Below are 23523 nucleotides of genomic sequence, written 5' to 3'. Positions count from 1 at the left end.
GCTGCCCGCAGGATTCGGCAGCTACCTCTCTCCAAGATGCATACTGGTATGTTGGTTTTTTTTTTTGGTGGTCCTTTGGGGACCCAGGAGTCGGATTCTGTGATCCTCGTGGGTGCCTTCCCACTCGGATACTGTGTGGTTCTGTGACTTGCAGCAGCACCGCTGGGGCTGGCAGGATGGACCTGGCCTCCCGGGGAGCGTTGCACAACGCAGCGGGCTGAGCGCATCGGGGCCGGAGCGAAGAGGAAGCCGTGTCACACTTTGGCCACGGTCCTACCACACGCAACACAGGCCCCAAGTCCAAACGGCGGCTAACGTGGGCTCCATCTGCACACCTCACTCCCACCCCGTCCTACCACGGGTAAGGCAGATGGCCTCAGCCAACACCCCAAAAAATGCCCTAACAGGTGTTGATAATCTGCAGAGATCTCTTCTCTCCTGGTTCCCTGCAATGACCCCAGCAGCAGGCAGCTCCTTCTGAACAGAAGATGAAAAACATGTCTACATATCGGCGTTAATCCTCAAAGGAAAACAGACGAATGGAAGAGCTACTGCTCCGAGTGTTGCAATCGGGACCGGGGCTGCTCTGGGGTAAGCAAACGCCACCTCTGCGGCAGCCAGGGCTCGCAGGAAGCCAAAGCCAGGACTGACTTCACACCCCTGTCTCGGGCACTGAGGAGAGAACCGGACCCTGAGCTTCACCCGCATCCAACAAAGAGAAAAGCAGCAGGGGGGTTTGTCAAGTGCCTCCTTCCTCCCTTCTGCAGATGCTCAGTACGCCCCTGTAAGCAGGCAGAAACCGGAACCTGCGAGGACAAAAATCAACCTTGGCTCCCAAGACACCCACGGATGGTGGCAGTGGCCAGCAAATGGGCACAGCCTGGGGGCCAATCATGCCAGGGCTGGGTGGGTCATGCCTACTTTTATCTTAGCATTTGTTTGTTCAATTTTTTTTGCAAGCACCAATTCCCTTTATGCAACAGAAACTCCGTGGTGAATTTTAAATGCAAGAATTTGATTCCCAAAAAGGAAATAAACTTCCAGACTAAATAGTGATCCCCATTTGGACTGGTTCTTCTTGTAAGCAACAAGAGGAACCAGAAAACAGCAAGCATGTAAATCAGTGGCTCAATAAATCACGCTTGTATCTGATTTTTGAAACACAGAGTGGCATCGCTGTGCTATTCTGGCACCGTAACGCAGCACAGCCCTGTTCCCCGGAGAGCTGGCACCCCACTTTCTGCCAGAGCTGCACGAGTGCTGAAAGGAGGGTGCCTGCAGCGGCAAGATAAGGAACACAGAGAAACCAAAACCTGTGCTCTGCCCCGGCTTTCAGCCCGCAGCTGGCAGGAATGTGCTCCCGTTTGGCGCACCCGAGACCCCACGCCCGGCCAGATCCACCAGCGATCCGTCCCGGCCGTGCACCCGCCTTGCTCCTCCTTAGACCTTTGCTCAGGGCCGGGAGCGCCCTCGCTGAGCACCCCCCGTGCAGCTCCGCTGTCTGGGACCGTGTCTCCAGGCCATGCTGATCCACGAGCAGGTGGAGGAATGAGGTGTGGTGTCTGCCTCTCCCGGAGGGAACCGCAGCGGGTGCCGCGGGTTTAAAAGCCCAGCCATCTTTGAAGACGCCGGGTACCCACCAGGCTAATTGAGACAAAGTTTTCTCAAGCACTCGAGATCTGGGTATCACTTGTACCTGGAGCTTTTGTAGGGGAGGGTGGAGAACACCAGCAGGAATCAAACAGTGGGGAGTGGTCCCATCAGATAGAAGCCGCTAGGCTGGGCTCCAGCAGCTGCAGAGGAATTACACAGCACCAGCAGGCAACACTTTTGTTTTGATCTCGCTGTGAATATGTATTTGGCAAATAAAACTTAAAGCTGGGAACTGAAGTAGAACTGGCAGGTTTCATGCCATCCCGCCGCCTGCAATGCTCCCCTGATGACGCTATCTGATCAGCAGCTATGTGAAGAATGCTGCCCTCTTATCAAGGTTAAAAGGGTCAGATCAAATTAAGTGCGTCTCACCGAATGACTGCGAGGGGAAATAGTTTCCCTTTCTCAGAAAACCTCTCTAGTACGGCGCCTGAGCTCCTCTCTCTAGCACGATAGGTATCTCTAACCCATGACACCAAAACTGGAGCACAGAGCTCTCCTGGGTGGCCACGGCCCAAGAAAGTTTGCTCATCACTGCAGCAGGAGGAAGGCATGGCGCCTTCTCCCCACGGGACAAGCTGGGGCTGCAGAGCTGCACCCAACTGTCGGGCAACCTGGGCCCTGACAACCCTGAGGAAAGTATCAAGGCAGCGAGGACTGGGCCAGACTAAACCTCTGCTGCAGAAAGAGCTGTCATGAGCACTGCTCCAGGCTGCTGTCACCCAAGCACGGCCTTCGTGGAGAACGCAGTTCTGAATGCCGATCCCACCTTTCAGCCAGAGTTTCATAAAACCACTCGCTTCGCACGCGAACAAGCTGAGAAGGGCCACAGGAAGCAACAGCGTCAGAGGGGCTCAGATTGGCCTGATGTGAATGGGAGCTCCGAGGGCCACACACCCTCAGGAAGCTCACCCAAGATCACGTGCAAGTCAGCAGACAGCCAGGAACTTATGGGTGGAAGACAGCCCCTTTTATTGACCTTTAGACCTCGTTTTCCTCCAAGGCCTCCTTTAACAGAGATGGCTTTTGAGGCTCTTCAGAAATGCTTGCACTAAGCCTGAGCACGCGCATTGCTGGGGAGCAGCCTGTCCAGTTACGGTGTGCTATCCCACCTCTCCTTTGCTCCAGTTGCTTCCATTAACTTCTGCACAAATGATTCATTTTGCCCAGTCTTTTGTAAACAGCATTCAAAGCCAGCTGGAATTTGTTGTACATCTAAATTACACTTGCTCAGCAAGCTCTTCAACAGAAGGGATTCATTTCAATTTCTGTCTGCGGTGGGGGCACAGCAACGCACATCTTCAGTTTTATTTCAGCAGCAACTCTTTCCTTTCACAGAATTTAAGCAGCATGGTTAACATCCAAACCTCACTGCTATTAAAACATGAAAGCTACACCTTGAAGGAGGAAGGGGAAGGAGGTGGAACTCACTGGATCTCTAATTGTAGCTCTGGGCCAAATGTCATTGCTGCAGAATACACTGTGGGTAGGGGCAGGTGAGGAATCAATAGGTCAAGCTGAGGTCCGGAGCACGAGGGGCTCGCACACGCAGGTGCCTCCAGCGGAGAGGCTGACCTTGTCGCACCCTGGGCAGCTACGGCTGTCCCCAGCTGACAAGGAAGCTATTAATGGACGTGCTGGGAAAGCACAAAGCACTCAGCAGCCAACCACAGCAACAGCCAGAGGGGGGTGGTTAAGAGACCAAATCTGAAATGCGGTAAGCCAAACTGCTGGAGTGGGACAGGTGTTGGCATGAAATCACCGCTTCCCGAGGCTGAGAGGCAGCATCACCACTTCATCCAAGGCTGCAGAGCATCAAGCCTTTGTTTTGGTGGCAGGACCTGTTCTCACCTCCTTTCTCTCTTTCTTTCCACCCGTCTTGTGCAACCGGATGGCGAACCCGAGGGGGAGTTAGTCGTGCGACTACGGGACTGTCCTGGATGTTAGGAAAAGCAGTGGCTCTGCCCATAAAAAGGAGCAGATGGTTATAAACGGATCAGCACCATTCCTGGTGAATCTGCCTTTGTAAAGCAGGCACAATCAAGCATGGGACGCGACGGGCAAGAGACAAACTTCCCCATGCATCGATAGAGGCAATGGGAACTCAGGATAACAGGACAGACTGCGTTACCACATACGCACCTACGCAGAAGTGTGAGGAGGACTTGAGCCATTTTATCTTTTCCATTTTAATACAGAACCGGAGATGGAATTATTTAACTGGCATAGAACAGTCTTCAAAAGCCCAAAACTTTACAGCTGGTTTGCTAAAAGATTTTTTTCCCCTGAGGTGTTGGAGTGGGAAGGAGGGAAGAGAAATACACAGCTAACACTCCTTCCCACAGCAAGGGAAAAGAAAGTTATTTCCTTCACAGATTTAGTTTATAAACAGTTTTACTTTTAAAGAAGAGTTAAAACCTGGATTAAAAACTACGCCCAACACGCATTTTGTCATACCACACGCTGCTTGCCATACAAGCCAACACTGGAATTAAACTCCTTTGCACCGCACCATGCCCCGCCATGGCAAGGTTAAACACAGCGGCTGTGCCAGCGCTACACACGCAACACAAAACGCCTTTCTAAGAGATCTGACACAGGGTTGTGCGCACACTGCCAAGTGAATTACAACACCTGGAAAACAGAGCAACGCTGAGATGGAGGACACCTGTAAAAACAAAGCTGGACTACTCCAAAGGGAACCCAAAGCCCCAGCAGATGTTCTTTTCATCTCCACGCTCATTACTGACTGCTGTGGGATGGTACTCTGAACAGGTAAAGAAAAGCTAACACTGCTTGCTCAGGACCTCGTTCCATAGGAGCAGACTCTGGGGCTCATGCTGGCAGGGCCTCAGGCATGAGACCACTACACCTTCCTGGGAGAGGTATGGATTAAGGAAGCATGGGGCCTTGCTGGAACACACGTGGGTCCACCATCCTGATAACCAGCCTCTCTGTGATGAAAATGCACAAGGACTCAGATGAGGCCATTTTCATTTCAACCAGATCCACTTCCCCAAGCCTGCCACGGCACAACCCCTTACGCACTCCCTTATGAGACACAGGAGGTAGCAAACAAGTACACAACCCAGTGGTGGAAGGAAACGCTGAGCAGCCCCTTCTGCTGACCAGGCCCCAAGAACAGAAAACCTCGGAGGACTGAGGACACTTGTGTGAAACACAGCAGACCCCCAGCCTGAGACATAGCACTGGTCTTACATCCTAGCACTTGCTTCTTTCTGTGAATCCACCAGCTGCATTAGCACAGGGTGGCACAGCAGTCAGTCCTTTTGCAACTGGAAATGTGACTAAAGCCATAAAACACAGAAGCAGAGCTAAGAGATCAGTGAGAAGAGCCACGTTTCTATCCCACTGTTCATTTATTTCAGTATCTAACTGGGCCCCCAAGGCCCTTATTAAAGGAGTCTCTTCATACTAGTTTTGATACAGGAAGGGGCATGGGCTAGACTTGGTTGCTTATTTCAAAGGCATTGCCCTGAGAACTGGAATGCCTGGCAGCACTTTTATTCAATGACTAAAGTACTTAGCCCCTTGCTGGAAATGCAGAATTACTGCAGACTAAATCTGGACAGCAATGCTTGAACCAACGCCAAGGTGCCTCATTTGTGTGACTAACTAATACCAAATGAATCATTTCTTTAAAAAGAAATGACTTGGATTTTCAGGGACTTACAAAAATAATAATTACTTTTGTCTTTTATACCCAACAAACATTTTGATCTACAGTTTCCATTCAAAGGAAGAAGTTATGGGTACAACTGCTGGCAATTTTGATTTTGTTTTGTTTTACTTCTAAACAGATATTTTGCTGTTCAAACTGAGAACTCTTATTTCCTTCTCTCAAACTTCTCTTTATGCTTGCTTGTTTTAATGCTGATGTCCAGTAAGGAGCTTTCAGAACATGATGCGAGTGTTATTTTTCTAAGCAGGTGCGCCCTCCTAATGAAACTAATAAAACACCATGCGTGACAGAGCAACAAATCAACTTTGTGAGAACCAGGAGGATACAGGTTTAATTTGTCTTGATTCAGCAAAACAACAATAATCCTGTATAACAACATGCCACAGTCTTGATGAAGAAAAAGTTCAGCATTGATCTTAAGTCTGCCCCCTGTAATACCAGATCACTTTTCTATTACACACGGACTATTAAACATTCAAAGACAAAGCATCCCAAATTCATGAGGGAAGAACAAACCAGTGTAAAATGATTTGCCTTCTGGGAGTCTATTCTCTCATGCTGTGGCTGGAAAATGTTTTACCCAGCATTTTCTTTGTGCTACACAGAATTGATGCAGAGCAGGCACACTGAACTCAGCTTCTTCTTCATTCAAGTTCTGTGGTTGATCACTGTTAGGGCTCCCAAGTGAGGCAGATTTCATTTCAGCCAGATCCACTTGTCACCAACATCAGCATTGTAGCCTTTACTAAAATAGCGACCAGGAAGCTAGAGAAAGCAGAAAGTTTAGTCAGAAACATTTTTCTTTTCATTGTTTATAGAGAATCTAAAAATTTCAGTACAGTGACTTACGTTACCTGCAAAAGCGCAACCTATAATCTGCAATTCTTTGCAAAATGAAGATAGCACTTGTAGGAAAATTCATGTCTTTAGAAAAAAATAGAGATGTACAGCTGGTAAGGGGGGACCCACAAAAACACGATGTTAATGGTATGTATATATATATATATATAAACTAGGCCAATATCCCACCAACAGAACAGCATGGCTCCATCTGGATTCATCCATTTCTTCCCCTGTATACTGTTCCCCATTTTAGTAAGAGATGACCCCTTTAATCAGAGTGTGCAGCAGAGGAATGGAATTAGCCAGAAGAATCTCATGCCAAAATAGGCACGCATTATTAAATACATGAAGTTTCATGCATGAAATACTGAGTTAATTACTACATTAAATTAAACCATTCAAATGAAATTGCATATTTAGCCTTCAAGAGCTGAACTTAACTTCATTAAAGCAGAAAGCAATATCTGCCTGTCTTCATAAGCAAAGCCAGAAACCACTACTTGATGGAAAAACTGAAGTTTCTCAAATCCCCTACCCCAAATTTCACAGGTACCATGGGACCTAAGCAACAACCTTCACTTGCAGCCTCTGAACGTCACTGACCTTTCAGGCTGTAGCTCTTCTGCATTGATCCCTCATGTTTCTGGGAGGTGACCTCTGCTAAGCAGCTCACAGTCTTGCTGGTTAACCTGATGGACTTTTCTGTACCAGTGGTTCCCAAACCAGGGCTCAGGGAGACACTGTGCTGCTGCACAACACCACTTAACTGCTCTGCTCTTAACAGTGTGTAACCCATCGCTATACACAAGACTGCTCTGGGCTGGGGACCGTCCGAGGCAGCCTTTCTGTCGGACAGCACGTCAGGGGTAATGGCTGGTTTCACTGGTCTCAGGAGACACAAGAAACAGCTTGAGCCCAGCAAACCAAGAAATGTGCTGTGGAGGGAAAGGCTGGATGGACTGGAGCACTGGCAGAGGGACATCACATATAACAGGAAAGCTTGGAGGGTCTGCATCCTCAGCAGAGAGGGAAAGCGAGTTGTAACAGAGATGAGACCAAACAGAGGTGAACTCTAGCCTAAACAGCCTTGGCATTTGAACCCAGGGGTTCAGCCAGGCCGCTCACACAGACACCCCACAGCCAACGCCTCGCATGGGGTTCAGGAAGGAGAGGACAGGCACAAGACCCTCCCAGCAGCACCACACCGGGCGGCACTAGAGACACTAACCCAAGCCGTTCCACCTTCAGCTTTAAAGATCCGAGGAAAGAGGCTGTTTAAGCAGCAGCCATTTTAAGGGATTACTAAAGCAGCATGTGGGACTGCAAGAGAGAGCCTGCCAGTACAGCAAAAATAGCGAACTCTCCTTCGGCAGCGTACGTGCTCTCTGCAGGCTGGGAGAGCGCGGGCTACATCACCAGGTCAGCAAAAGCACGCGCACGTGATGGAAGGCTACACAAGCGTGCCAGCAACGCTGTCATCAAAATCGTCTCTTACCAACTCGCACTGCAAAAACACCACAAATTTTTTAGTGCACTTGCTGCCTGAATAAATATAAACCAGGCTCTGTACCCGTTAGATAACTAAGCCACAGGATACAAAGCCTCCCAGCAACAGGATCAATACATAAAGTAGCTGCGCTGGCAATTACTCCTAACTGAGTGATCCTAGAGAGGAAAAAGATGTAGATACATTTCAGCATTTACATCTCAGGTGTTAAAGCGGCCCTTTTCAGAAAGTACTGACCATGAACTAAAGTGCCACGAACGTTTGGGTCCTAGCTCCGGAACCTCTCTTCCTGTCTTTAGGAATGAAAAAGACAAAGAGACAACTTCCAGCATCGACATAGAGCTGGAATCAAAAAGCAAACCACTGTGAAAAGGCAAAAGGCATTTTGCAAGAAAGTCTGGAGCAAGCAAAGAAGCTACAATAAAGCCTTTCCTTTAAAAAATATCCTATCGGCTGGCAATCTTTACAAATAATTAAGCAAAAAACATTTGCTCAACTCCACTCAAACTCTGGTTTCACACAGGACCTCAATGTGTCCCAGTGACTTCTCCTTTCAAAAAAGCCTGTGAAAGTATCTTGTTTAAGAAAACTGCCCCTGTGGAGAGAAGCAAGACCAAGTCTGGATGAAATCTATGATCATGCCACAAAAACAGCTATTTCATCCAGGAAAAAGCCTGATGTTTTAAAGAAGGTGGGGGTATTTTTTTTATTTTTTTATTTTTGTGTTTGAAGGTCAGAAGACAAGACATTTCTTTCCATAAAGCATCAAGCTAACAGAAGACTTCTGCCTCCTTCATGAGACACCCACCACCCCGCCTTGTCACAAGCTATTACAAGTCATTCTTGATCAGTGTTTCCAGGGCTTTTCATTTAAAGTTTGTCTTTAATGCTTTGTCTAAACATCAGAAGAAACCATGCTGTCCTGTTAAGAGTTACTCCTGCTGAGCAAAGAGGAGATGTGAGATGGAAATAAGTGATTACTGTCCCTGCCCTACAAATTTGCAGTGGTGAGCTAGGGAGGACATCAGACCTGCTGTGACCAGCCTGTATCTATTAATTCTAGCACAAAAACAGCTCTCCCTGGTCCTCTCTGGGCAGCACATAATTGGCCCTTTGATACTTCAAGAGATTCCCAGATAACAAGATTATTAAAGCAACAGGAGCTCTCTGGGAAAATACAGGAGTTTACAGTTTCATTTCTGGGGAATTCTACCCTCTTAAAAGGGCACAGTATCAATCCCAGCGGATTTCAAATTCATTGTCCAAAACAAATTCCCCATGTGCCTTTGGTTAAAGGCATGCAATACATCAAAGCAATTTTCTAAGTATTCATGCATACTCCATCATTCACAGTGGGCCTTGGCAAAAGCAATCAAGTTTCGGGATATATTACTGGTGAGCTTTCCAAATAGCCAGGAAACGGCACATAAACAAATCCTGTTTTACCTAGCAAGCAGAATCATCTGAGTTTATATTCTGCGCACTGTTAGAGTCAGGTGCGAGTAACAGGAATGACTTCCTGAGAAAGGGCCCTTCAAAGCTCACGTTTGGCAGAACTGTCTGTATTAAAAAAAAAATTAAAAGTGCACAGCTAGGAACAAGGCTGGTCTATTCCATAGGGGAGGAAGCTGTTCATCTTTTAGCATATATTCAGCACGTGGAAAAATACTCAACCAGGAGTTGTTCCTGTTCTTGTGGTTCTTTGTCTCCCCTCCAACTCCTTGAAGGCCCACCTTCTGCCAGATCAAGCGTTTGCTCAGCTGCATGAGGAGCCTGCACTAACACAGCCAAACGGAAAGCACCGTGATGATGTTGATGACGTTGAATGGACCAAACAGCTTGATGCCAACAGAAAGGAGAGGTCCCACAGCACCCATCCTCTCATCTCCCTGCTGTGCCGTCCAAACGTGCTCTGCAGCTTGCCGGATCGTCCCACGAGCCCAGCCACCTCCCTCGCCCAGCGAGAAGCAATACACTCCTTTTGGCTGGGTGATTTTCGGTGACTCAGGGAGCTCGGTCAGCCAGACGCATACCAGACAGCTGCAGAAAAAAGTGGTAGGAGGAAGATCTAGGGATGCGGGGCAGACAGTTGGTTGTGCTCCTTTTGGTGGCAGCAAGTGGTTAAAGCAGTGCCCCAAACTGCAGCCTCAGCTCTGGCCCAGCTGAAGTTCCCAGCCTGTCTTCCTGCCGGCTGCGGAGGCAGCGCGAGGGCAGGGATGGGATCAGGCAGACTGCACTGAGGCTGCTGGGGTTGCTGCCAGAAGAGGTGACCTGTCCAGCCCAGAAGAGAGATAGGACACAGCTCTACTTAGCTTGCCAGTAGTTGGGAGAACACAGGGGGACCAAATATTCACTGCCTCTTCCGGCACAAGATACACGTGCCAACAAATGAAGCCAATGGCTTGAAAAACCCCTTGCTGAAGGATACTGCTGACACTAGAAATTTAGACACAGTCTCAGTGGGAGACCAGGCAAATACTTGGACAAGACTTGCATTTTCCAGGACACTTCTGGATTCAGAGGAAGTTTCCTAGTTGGAACTGGGATGAAAATTAACAAGACCATGTCACCTGCAAGTGGCTGGCACATTCACAGGCGCGTTCCATGCTCTTTACCTTCAAAGAAAACTAGAGTAAGGTCGAAGAACAGGTACAACTTAATGGCCATGTTAATACTGTGTCTTATTATGCATTGTTATTAACAACACATTTCCATGGGCAAGCAGGAGTAACAGCATATGGGGTCAAATAAATCCCTTCAATCCCTTTATTGGCATGAGTTCCTACAGAACTACAGAGCATACCGACAGGTCTGCCCAACACCACGTGTCAGAGAAAGCAGTTGACTGTTACAAAGCTGAAGCACCTTTCCCATGAGAAGTAAGAAAAGCCTTGTTGTTATCACTGCAGCAATCTAGACACACGCTTTGCAACACAGAATTGGGTCTCTGCCCTCAGGAGCTCACAGCTGAAGCAGCACTGGTCAAGCGAGCAGCAGCACAGATCCCTCCAGACAGAGGCAACAGCTCCCATGCATCCCTGCAGGAGGCAAATGCAAGCTCCTGCAGGGTCACTGTTGGATAATGGACTTTTCCACTCCATGCAAACAGATGAGACTGAGAATCAAGCCTTGGTCTGCTGCGTTACACCATGCAGAACTCAGAGTTGGCAGCACGGATTAACTCGAGAAGTGTGCTATAAAATCCACCACATGAAGAATGAAACTAGTGAAATAAGTTTTACCCAGCAAAGGTAGAGCCGACTCAGAGGAATGAAACTGCTCAACTTTAAAAGAACATCAGTAAAAAGACGAAAACAAGATCACCTCATCAGTTAAATTAAGAACTCTGCCACAGAAGTGTCTGTCAAAACTATAAACATGATGAAAAGCCCTATAAAGTGGTATATGCTGCAGAGTAGCAACAAACAGCTTTAGCCAGCTGTTTGCTATACACTGTGGCTGCATTTCATAGCTCCTCAAAATAATTTCAAACCAGACATGTACAGGTAGAGCTCTGGAGAGCTTTAACAGCCTGGAAAGGTCTACATCCATCAGCTCCGAGTATGTCTTCTTTTTCAATATTCCAGGAAAAAGGAAAAAAAAGAATTACTACCATTTTTTTCCTTCTGTTCTTCATGCTGCTTTCTACTAATGGGTGGGCTTCGCAGCTAAAATAGATCTATAAATAGCATGTTTTGAGCAGCACTGATCAAACAGCACTTAAAAACAGAGTCATTAAGCTGTGAAGCATACACTCATTCATCAATATCCAAGCCTTTTCATTTAGTGGCTGTTTATAATAAGCATAATAATAGCACCTGCCATCATCGCTGTTGGTGAAGACTCCTGCTTTTTCCAGTAGGAATCCTGACTTCCAGAAGGTTGTTGCCAGTGACTGTCACACAGCTAAAGTTAAGAGAATTTAAGAACCTATAAATTTGTATCTGGTGATGCACTTTGGAAACGTTTTGTTTCCATGTTCCAGAGCAAAAGACAAAAAAGGGGTGAGGGTAATAAGCCCCTAAACACACATTAAAGGTGTAGTTTGAATTCCAGAGGATTGGCATAGATAAGTGTTTATTTACAGCTTAACTCCTGACATTCTTTTCTTGGACAAAATTCTTAATTATGAATTAACTATTAGCATTCACTATAGCTCAAGTAACACAGCACTCAAAAGCTTTACTGAACAGAGGTTCAATTTACTTTACTTTTTACTGAAATCCATTCGATGAATGTTGTCCTACCCTTCATTCCCCACACACACACACAAAAATCAGAACCACCAACCAAAACAACAACCAGAGTAGTCAATAGAAATCTTTTGGAATAGAAGTGTCCGTAAGGAGAACACAGCTCATTTCTCTAAAGCTGAAGTATTTTTATTTTAAGCCACATAGTTGAGTATCAGCAGGAATCTGATCTGTAGAAAGGAATTTGTGATTTGTAATTTGAACAACTACAAACACCATAAACAATCTAATGCATATCTCCGGCGTTGCTTTTGCAAGACTGCCAAGAATAAATAAGCAACATGGTATGGCTAAATATTTTGTTGCAGCTTTTCTCCACAGCGTCAACTGGCTATAGCAACTATTCTCCACCCTGGCAGAATAAAGTCTACTTTGCTTTTTCTTAGGAAAGAACATGTTAGAAACACCAATTATCCACTACAGACTGCAGACCGACCACAGGAAAAAGCCAAGTACCTATATCCAAGTCGGACAGTGTAATGTTAACTGCAGATTCACTCTTTCTACCGGACAGATAAAATGCAGAAGACTTCTTCCAACAGCACTCCCTGTAGCACTCTAGCTGGAGTTAGATGATCCTTAAGGTCCCTTTCCAACCCAAGCCATTCTTCGTTGCCCAAAGTAACAACAGCTCTTAGAAATGCCAGTTCTACATTGAAAAGCTCTGAACTGCTTCTCAGCATAAAAATGCTCTCAGGAAAAAAGGAAGTTCACACACAATGCTGTCCCAACCAATATGCCAGCATACCCGCACAGTTCAACATCTCAAATACACACTATTTCACGGTTTAAGACCCCTGGAGATGTTACCCTGAGGAGCAATGCAGGGATAGGAACGAGAGTGAGAAATAGAGTAAAGTATCCTTATAGCTTTGCCAAAACCACTTCCTGATCTAGAGCACAATCTTCAATATAAGGTACCGAGATGAAACTGTCCTCTGAGGGTTTTTCGTTTTTTTAAAAAGAAGTTTCCTAGGAGATGCAGAAGAGTGGAAGCAGTTCAGCTGCAAGTTCTTTCTCCCTTTTGCTTAATCACCAACGAAGCCTTTCTTTTTCATCTTAAGCAGAGGTCTACCTTGTAGATCACATTCCTATCGTGGTGTGGGACTGAGAAGGGTTTTAGAGGAGGAGGATGTGCTCCCACAGAAAAGTGTTTTCTTTCATAGGGCTCAATGGCAGACTGTCAGTTTGAAATGGATTCTTTTAATGCCAGTAGGATTTTACTGTCTTTTTGATTTACATAGGCACCCAGCGCCTGGGACAGCGTGGTTTGTCATCTAAAACAATGCAGACACAGCTAACAGGACAGATCTGACATACGCCCAAGGTCTCTCACGTCCTCCTCCCCTCCACATTTGGGATAAGATTTCCCTGCCAATTGCCCATGTTATCTTTGAAGGGAAGCAGGGCAGAGGAGCTACACTTTTCTGAAGCAGAGAGAGGCTGTTCAAACCTCTCACGCTCTCCCTGCGCACACAAGATTGGTGAGAGGAGAGGAGGAGTGGGGAGAAGGGAAGAAAAAGTAGATCATGGACCTATTCCTACCCCTTCCCAGGCAACCTTCAGAAACAACGTTGTAATTCCTCATTTTTAGTTATTCCTCAGGTTCTTGTAGTTTTACAGATACCCAGTTAGGCAACATCTTACTGTTATTTTAGAAATAGCTAAAAATATTTTTGCAGAGATAAAGCAGCAAAAACAAATTGAGCCTTTCCTAATTTATTGTGCGTCTGTTTTCATTCCTTCCTGGATCCAAGAGCAGACAGGGCTGGGCATTAGAGCTGTCAAACATCTCCATAAAAATAAGAAATGGAATGGGAGTCCTTGATCCTAAAAAACCCAAAACTTCGGCAAGACAAGAAAAAAAATGACAGGAGAGAGAAAACAGAAGACTTTGTTACCATAGTGGCCATCTTTGATATAACTGCAAACATGGAGAGGAAAGAAATATATATGCTAACCTCCTTAATTCTGCAAAGGCAAGAGTACCATGGAAGACAATTCTTGTAACCTAACTAAACCATGAAAAGCTACAGGCTTCTGAAAAAAAAAAGAAAAAACACCCTTTGACCCAAGTTCTATTTATCCACACAGAGGAGATTATATACATGTGCGTATGTATGTGCAAAGTGTAACTGCTGCAACAATTTGGTCTAAAGTCTGAGGCCAAAGGCTACGATGTTTACTACCCAGTTACCGCCACGTTAAAGCTCAGTGCATTATTTTTGACGCAAACGCTCCCTGTTGTTCATCCACACTGACATCCTGGAAGCTAAAGCATTTCTTTTGTAGTTCAGGGTATTTTACAGAGGCTGTTGGGTGTGCAAGCCAGCAGTGCTCTGCATTCTTACAGGGGAGAGAAAAGCTGAAGGGATTGCTAGCCCCTCATTTACCAGCAGCCCCAAGCAACCACAGCCAGCAAGATGTGCCAGGCCTGTACCCCACGTGCAATTTGGGCCACATCAAACCTGCATCTGGCTCCCTCAAGGGAGCCAGACTGCATCTGACAGCAGTAGCAAGGTCTTTGACTTGCTCGAGTTTTCTTTGTCTCGGAGTAAGCATCTCCCTATTCCAAAAGGGAGATGCCCCACCAAGGGAGAAGGATGCAAAAATAAATAAGAGCCTTCTCCTACCTTTCAGTGACACGTTTATTTGCTTTCTTTAGGAGTTAAACAGAAAAAAAAATCAAGCCATCCATTTCATCTTTGCTTAATATGGAGCTGCACTGACAAGACAAATAATGTTACATCTGTAAGGGATGGGATGGATGAAGAAGAATCAATACTACTGTCTCTGCCTTCCTCACGTGGCGAGTATGGCATGAGTGCAAAGTTTATCTCACCACAGAAAGGGACATTGCAAAGTTTGGTATGGAGGAGGCCAAGAATGATCAAGGAAAGGAATCATGGGATGGAAGTTGAAGGGACTGACGGCCAGTGTCCAGGATCAGCAAACATCCAGTGCATGGTGGGGGAAAAGTAGTACGTGGGTAAAGAAAGAGAAGCAGGGGGTTTACCAATTCAGTACAAGAGCAAAAGGACACCTCAGATGGAAAGATGACAACTAAAACCGATCTAAGAAAGCCGTACACATAGGCACATGCACTCACTGGAGCTGGAACTCATATTGTGATAGAAAGTGTCTTTGAAGGTAGTTCAAGAGTGTAGAATAAATACTTCAAAGAATTCTTCACAAACTGTCTGCTTCAAGGGTAAAGTACACATCCCTGACTTTCTTCCAATTGTATCAGTTGGGCTAACAAAAGATAAAAAAACATTTTGATATGAGATTCGCTTTATTACAAAAGGAACTTCTAGGTGCATAGGCCTGTCTTGTGGGAAGAAAATCTATGTGCCCAAGCATTTGTTCATTTTCTTTAATATACACACCCACACATATACTTAAAGAATCCCAGCAAGCTAGAAAGAGGATGGGATACTCCCACTGCACATTCTTACCCCCTGAAGAAAGGATGGAAAAAAAAATACCATCAGAAATCCTAGACTGTAAGATGCAAGCCATGTTTTAGAGAGTACTATTGAAAATAGCCCTTTTCCCCTCTAGGATTTCTTATACTTCTGTTTAAAGATATTGGGGCAAGCTGCTGGACAGAGGAAACAGGCTACAGGAACCAGGGCTGGAGCAAGTGGGCTAATACACATTGTTTTTGTTAGAACTGATGACACGAGAAAGGAGACTAAGTATTAAATACTTAGCTTTCCTGTTTATAGCAAAAGAATTCTCCGCTCTAATGGCCAAGTGAACACCAACAAGCCCTTGACTCCAAACTCTAGCACACCTCATGATAAGCAGCAACCTTCTTATTTCTTTGTCTTTTTAAATACAAAGTTTGTGCAAAAGAAATACTAATTATTTCCCTACAGCCTGCAATGAATGGAAAGGTGGTACACATTATTTTACAGTCCTGCAGCTTTGTTCTCGGAGGTAAAGATGTAGGTAAAGATGGTTTGAATATGCATCTTAGACAGCTGCACTTTTATGTAGACAGAAAAGAACAAGCACGTAAAAGAATTCTTTTTTCACCATCCCTAGGAGATTTAGGCAGGACTTGCCAACATCATTCGGGAGTGTGAAGTACATAAGTACATTATTTAAGTACACTGATTCCATTAAACAGAACCATTTGTTTTCATCTTCTCTGCAAACACATCTGCCTAAGTGCTCCAGCTTCACAGGGCGCACATGGAGTTTGGAGCATTATCTGTGGGGATTGTGCACGGTTGGAAGAAAGCACAGAGATACAGCAGTTGTTAAAGAAAAAAAAAGAGTAGTCAAGTCTTTACTAGTCTGACAGTTCCTAAAATAATGTTGCTTCACTTAAGAATGAACACGCTTATCTCTGATCTACAGAACCTGACTAAAAGGTTACTTTTTCCTTGCCAGAAAAGCATCTTTAGAAGTTTATGAATGCCTGAACAGAACGGCTGAACCCTGCCAGATGACTTTATGCTAAGAGAGAGGCAGAAAGCCACCTCCTCACACGTGGAAAGAACATTTACAGAAGAAATGTAGAGGATATACATAAAAAGCAAGTTTATAGTATTCAGAGCTGTATGTAGCTACCTCATGATTTCGAGCAAAGGCAAATGTACTAAAATCTTGCTCCCTGAAAAGTGTTTCCTCCTCCTCCTCAGTTGCTTGTGACTAATTAATATCTTGAACAAAACCCAGCTTCTGCCTGGAATTTGCAAATCCCTGAAAACCACCATTATTAGGCAGCATGAATTGTGTGCATGCAACGCTGAAAAGCACAGCAGTTAGTTGCCTATTTGTATGATCAGGGATGTATAACTAGTTATAGGACTGCCGAGGAAAAAAAAATCCCCTACACAAATCATTGTGTTTATGTGGTAAACATCATTACTCTAACTTTAAAAGCACGCATTTCCCACAAGGAAAAGTTAAAGTTCTGTAATTATACCATAATTAAGCCTTTACTTGCAAGTCACGTGAGCCTAAAATTTTTATCCATCTTCACATCTAAGAGTGGTAGCAGAGCTGCAACCATCTGCACATAGACATGGGCAAGGCAAGGGGTTAGGGCCTGAGATCCCCTCTCATTAGAGAAGGCAAACTCACATCCAAGACTTGTGTGTCTGCAAGTTCATCTGCCTCTTCTGTGCGCACTGCTTGTTGTCATCCTGTAGTACCTCTGAACACAAGCCTTGCCTTTCAAAGAAATTCACACCTTCATTTGCTAAACAAAGTTGGAGGAAAAATGCAGATCTTCAGAAGTCTCGACACAAAGGATTCAATTCTTAGAACATAAAACAGCAGGTAGGGTTGGCTTTGTGCTTGCCTTTCTAGTAGCTTAGGCAAAGTAGGAAAACTCAACGTCTTTTCCATTGTGCACCATCCCTAAAGAGCCCCATGCCTGAGGGATTGCAAGTGTTTAAGAATCCAGAAAAAACAGCGGACAGTATTGTCTGACTTGAACAGAATGCTTTGCGAATCGCACACGATTCCTCCTTATTCCAAATGACATTATCACTTTCCATAGTACTTTCCTGAATCAGGGCCTAAAAGCAAGCCTGCAGATGGGAGATTTTATTTTGGCAATGTGTTTTTTGCACTGAAAATGCTCAGCTCCTGCTGTCAACTAACTGGCATGGAGCAGAGCAATCCAAGATCCGAGCTTTCCTTCCCAGGTATTCTTATACCTTCTCCTAAGCATCCTTTCGCTATGTCTGCAGGGAAAGTCACTTTTTTTTTTCCTGGAAGCCAGCTTTCTGAGGAGGCAGGACATTCCCAGTTTCTTGCCAACACAGAGAGGGGCGTGCTGTTGTACAGTTGGAGGAAAAAAAAGAAAAAAAGGCTTTCAGAAGTAGTACCCCTGCTCCCCAGCACACAGCTCTGAGGTCACACCTAGCTGTGTGTCAGGCAGCCTCAATAATTCCCAGCTCCACTGCTAAGTGACATTTCAGCCAAAAAAAAGCCTATCATCTTCGGGAAGAAAGACACTGTCAGTACAGATGGATGCTGCATGCTGGCAACAAGTCATGCAGCAGATCATTCTGAAATATGTGCTGCACACACATAGACGTCTCTTGGAGTGAAGGACTCCAAAAATTCGTAGTCTAAGCCTGAAGTTTTGGATTTAAAATGCAATACCAAAAAGCACAAAATTCTGATAACTATGTCTCAGATGAACCAGGAAGGTGTTTTTCAAACACATTACACAATCTCAAGGAGCACTGAGAAGCTTTCTGCTGCTTTAACCCTTAGCTTTAGTCCCTTTTACAAGCTGGAATGAATACATCTCAAATGAGGCAGAACAGCATGAACTTAAGAGCCTCTCCACTGCACAGTTAGCTGAGGAAGAACAAATTATGTTGAATAGTCAGTTCAAAAGTCCCTGTGAACATTCCGAAGAAAATACTGCAAGTTCAAAGTTTCTAAATGAGTCTACAAAACTATATCTTACATTTTAACTTCATATTTATCTTACATCTCTAGTAAGAGACCCTATACTAGCAGGACAAGAAAAATGACAGTATTCTGACCATGCAAATCATGGCTTGTAACAGTTCATACAGATATTCCTTCCTTTGTCTTCAGTGATTTCTTGGAAAACAACAAAACAGTGGCAGAGAAGATTTCAACACAACTTGGAAACATACCATCACCTGCAACTTCAGTTTGTCCGAGCAGTGGTAATTGCCATCAATTCTACAATTTCCCTAACGAGAATTTACAATACCTGGGCCTCAGGAGAATACTGCATAGCGAGGCAGGACCCCATGCCAGCTAAACAACAATAACCAATAGGGCAAAGTGCTAAGTCAATTGGAAGCCATTGTCTCCAGAACCAGAAAGGCAAGCAGCTAATTAAATCATTGTGTGGGAGCCTGCATGAGGTGTAAGAGAGTGCTGGGCCACAACAGGCTTTGGATGTGTGCCGGCTTACAGAAACACGCTATTTAAAGCAACAACAGTTTTGAGAACCAATGTAATGTTCATACCTCCTCAGCCTACTTCAGAAAAACACCCCCTCCCCAAGGGTTTTATAAGCAGTCTTCTTTATAGAAGTCGCCATGGGTTTCCAATTTTCTTGTTTGACTCAAAGGATTATTTTAGATTTCAGAGGTCAGAGACTAATCAGGGCAGGAGAAACAAAAACAAATGAAAACCACTTATCCTTTAGTCCACATCTGAAGATCAAAAAAGAAAATCAGCTTACGAAACAAACCATTTGCTTCATTATTCCTCTTATTTGGAAGCTAGACTTCAAAAAAAAAGGTGGGGATCTAGGCAAAACCCAGAACTTACTTTTAGAAATATGTATCTGTGTGCATGAGATTAACACTCAGGCTGTGCACGGGGCAGCTGCAAATGTTCTAACACTTTTGCAGGGACAGTTGTCTGGCTGTTGTACAAGTGTTCCCCTTCCAGAATTACTTACCGATCGAAATTCGTAATAGATTTTATCATATTCATTGCCTCCAATTGTGATTTCCGGAACGAAGTGAGGGACAGCTACAGCATCCAGCACTCCAGTTTTGTCCTGAACACTGAAGGGAAAGAAAGAAGGAAAAGAAAAGAAGAAAATGGATTAGTTAGTCCACATCCTGCCCAAAAGAGAGCAACATCAATTCTAAGTTTGACCAATTATTAAATTACTTCTCTGCTAAGTAGTTCTTTCACACGTTTCAGCTCTTTTCTGGTTATGATGCATACATAGCCCTTTCCCTCACATGGCCACTGTGTTTCTTCCTTGCCTCCTGCTTGTTCCTGCTCCAACCCCTTCCCCAGTTTCTACCTCCCTGGAGATGCTCGGTTATTCCTGGAAACATTCTCCAAGGCACCTCTAGCTTTTTGCTTTCCTACATAAACAAGGTAAAAACAGTGGTTTTATTGATTTCCACACACTATTTTACTATAGTAACTTCATTTAATTAAACTCCTGTCCAATTTGTTTTCACAAATGAACTCGCATAAGGATTAAAATAAAGTAGTGCTCTTCTTCCCCGAATTCCCATTCTAAATGACACTGAGGCAATCAAATGGCTTGGAAGCAGGCAGCATCTCCAGCACCCTGCCTGGGAGCAATCAGAGGAAGCTTGCTGCAGCAGCTTTAATGAGAGCTTAGTGATGAGGGGTGCAAAAATCAGGATCCACCAAAAATCCACACTGCATGGAGCCAGCACTTTCAAATACCCCAAATTTAAAATGCCTGAGAAACTGCTAGAAAGCCACCTTCTGCATACTGATGCCAATTTGCAGATCAGCAGTGCCACCTACATGTATTTAGGGAAAAATACATCAACTATCCTTTGCAGTGGACAATGACTGAGTTCTATGCTTGACACTTGGGAGCTATGCAAGTAATTGTGTTGTTGGTTTTCCGTGAATTGTATTTCCTTATGAATATTTACACAGACATATACCAAATATAAGCTCTGAGCAAAGCAAAGTTAATTACCTTTAAGCAATCTTTTTTTTCCTCCCCCTAAATAACAAAGTTTGGGGCCTTCCCTCACAGCGTGGCACAGTTTCAATCACTAAACTAGCCTGCTCACATATGCTGACATACACACTGCAAAATTACTCTACTGCAGACAAATCAGTAAGGAAATACAGGAATCCAGTAAAAGGTGAGGAGAGTGAAGGCAAGGATAAACGTCTATTTACAAGGCCAGGATAAACACCAAAGACATTTCCTACAAACTATTACAGCATTTACCTTCAAAAATATTAACCCAGGTATTTTCTAACCATCTGGGGAAAAAAAAAAGGAAAAGAAAAGCAGAAGCACTACAAGTTTACTTAGACTGTGGAATGACACACAGTGCCCATAAGCGTTCTTGGGATCGGTGGCTCTGTTCTCTGAGACATAAACAGTCAAACGGCAGACGCACTGAGGCTCATCTTGCAATGTAAGTTGTCCCAAATCTGCCCTGCACAAAGGGACTGCACCCATGAGACGAAGCTTACTGTCAAAAACAAACAGCAGGAACCCTCAGCTGAACAAGAAAACCAAAGCTGACAAACCCCACAGCGTTCACGTGCTGAAAGCCAGGAAAACAAGCCCTCCATTGCCTCCTCACAAAGGCAACAAGAGCTGTTTTCATGCTGTGCGAGCACCGGCCCTCCTGCGGACCTCTCCCAACCCTCCCACTCCAGGAGAGCTTGAATAACTGAGCTGGGATGGAAAAGCTTGCCCTAAACAGTGATCTGATGATGCAGCTGGGTTTATTTCCGAATCCTGGCATACCCTGTGAAGAGCATCTCTGCACCTGCTCCATCTCATACCCACCGCTAATTAAACCAAGTAAAACTAACAGGCCCTGGCAGAAAGCAGCCCTTCAGGTATCAGCTCGTCATTCCTTAGGTGCAGTCCATCCTCCAGCTGAGCCTGGAATCAGTAGTGATGCTACAAGCTTTCATCCCCATTTCACCGTGCAGAGAGCAGAGACAAGCAGCAGGCAAGACAGTGAGCTAAGATTTTTGATTCGAAGAGGATTACTTGTTTAAATACCTTGCTGAATGTTTAAATACCTTGCTGAACTCAGGCTTAGCAGCACAGCCTGTGGAATATCCACTAATTTATCAGTAAATAAACACCTCTGTCCCTTCTTCCCACACCAGTGTCCCACAGAAGCGGGAGAGTCAGCTCTCTCTGCCAAGTAGCAGAAGATGTTCTGGACCTGACAAGTCTGTAGGAGAATGCAGATAAAAATCTGTCTGGGCATAAGTAAAATATAATTTGACATACACAACGCAAGTCCAGTAGTCAACCAGTCTGCAGCTAATCCATTCCTTCAGGAATCTCAGCCGAATGGCAATTTTAGAGGACAATTCCCAGGCACAATTTATTTTAGTTAGTGCCATGACGGAAAACCTGCTTCTCTTATAACCGCTGCCTCCAAAAAAAAAAAATGCTCAACAACAACAAAATGCAAACCTAATGCTGCCAAAGATGGCTTCTCCAGGTTCATCTCTGCTTTCTGCCTTAAGAAATAATTTGGAATACTAAATAAAAGCACCACCCAAAGACACCTGCCACAACAATGTCTTTAACCACAAAACCACATTTGCTTGCCAGAACTAATTCACCGCTTGGCAGGAAGCATTTAAGGGCACCTATTAAGTTTCCCGAGTTTTTTTCCTCTCTCCCTCAGTACAAAAGTACCACGATTTATTGTAGGCAGGCACTTAACCATATTTTGTCAAAGCAGCTCTCTCATAATGCAGTAACAAAGCTACCCAGAGTGTGTTTTACCACCCCTAAGATTACGCGGCATTACAAATGTAACTGAAAACGTGCAAGTGACTGCACAGTCTTAATACTGTAGGAACATTAGACCCTAGCTCACCGTTACTATGGTCCAGGACCCTATTAGCTACAGCTCTTCACATGACTACATAGGAATCACACACTTGCAGCTATGCTACAGCAGTGGGTAGCTCTCTCCTCGTCCCCAAAAGCCTCTCAGTACACCTACTTTGCGCATTGTGTCCAACGCGGCATGCATGAGCAGGAACTGAGCAATCAGGACTAACACACCTGCCTCTTTTCAGAGTACTAAGTTTGATTTCCCTTAAAGGCAGCTTGCAACAAGGATACACACGTTTTTCAGGGCACCAGCAGAAACCCGATGACAAGAAAGTGCTGCACGCTGTCCTGAAGTCAATGCAGCTCTTACGTCAGCTGGACATGCTTTCTAGAATTTCTGTTCCCATGACCTTAGCTTTTTGTTTCCTCCTCTGTATAAAACAACAAAGTCCCAGGACTGCCTACCACATGAACACTATTTGCTAAAGAAAAAAAACAACACAATGAACCAAACAAAAAACCTGTCTTGAATAGCCTGAACCATGACTTCTCAACAACTGATGTTGGCATTAACGCAAAAACTGAAGTGACAATACACAGGATCAGAAAACCACACTTCCTACCTAAAAGCATTCACCGGCCTAAAAGGCTTAGAGCCAGCAACACAAAAGCATCCCTAGTTAAAATCTATGCTTATACGTTAAAGTAACTTGAGAAATAGCAGGTGGATCCCACTGGAAAAGAGAGAAGGTCTTCTTGCACACCTTGAAATCAGCTTCAAGCCTGAAACACAATAACTGGTTGGGAAGAATATGAAGGAGTGGGTGGCATTCATTCCTTTGCTATTCACACCCTTATTACCTCAGCCAGGGCTTCTCACCTTCTGCTGCGGTTGGCTTCCCTGCCTCCAGTGGGAAGGGTACGACACGTGGGATTGAGCCACACTCACGATTTTGCCCATACTTGTGAGAGCAGGGGAAAGGAGAAACCCTCCTGACTCATGCCACGGGCACACACAGCTGGGTGAGAGAGACTGCGATCAGGGTTCCACATCCAGCTCGTACTGCACTCACCTCCTCCGCCTCTGCGCTCATTCAGCGGGCACACAGGACAACAAAAGGCTAGTTCTCCCCACGATGTGTGTCCCCTTGCCCCTCACTTCCTCCTTACCCATTCACTCCAGACCTCTAGTCGAGCAGACTCCAACTCCACTGTTTGGTTAGGCAGTGCAAGCACGCCATGCCCAAGGTGAACCGTGGCCACTCCC

General features: G+C 45.0%; 1 protein-coding gene and 1 long non-coding RNA gene across 2 annotated transcripts in view; both read right to left on the bottom strand.

Moving 5' to 3' along the window:
* Window positions 1-5660: 5660 nt before the first annotated feature.
* Window positions 5661-23523, bottom strand: part of NDUFA10 (NADH:ubiquinone oxidoreductase subunit A10) — a 45728-nt gene continuing 27865 nt past the window's right edge. Inside the window, exons 9-10 of the mRNA XM_083842092.1 lie at window positions 19383-19491; window positions 5661-6121 (exon numbers count right to left, since the gene is read on the bottom strand). Coding sequence (XP_083698218.1) covers window positions 6053-6121; window positions 19383-19491 — 178 coding nt within the window. The 3' untranslated portion in view covers window positions 5661-6052. The remainder of the gene's footprint in view (window positions 6122-19382; window positions 19492-23523) is intronic.
* On the bottom strand, window positions 8405-19376 carry LOC310901775. Its single transcript, XR_014586132.1, has 2 exons — window positions 17641-19376; window positions 8405-17177 (listed from the first exon to the last, which is right to left on the bottom strand). It is a non-coding gene; the product is annotated as an uncharacterized lncRNA (long non-coding RNA).

Source organism: Anser anser, assembly GCF_964211835.1.
Source record: "Anser anser genome assembly, chromosome: 6".
Taxonomy (NCBI): Eukaryota; Metazoa; Chordata; class Aves; order Anseriformes; family Anatidae; genus Anser; species Anser anser.
The sequence above is the reverse complement of the archived record's forward strand: the minus strand, read 5'-3'. Positions and strand labels throughout refer to the sequence as shown.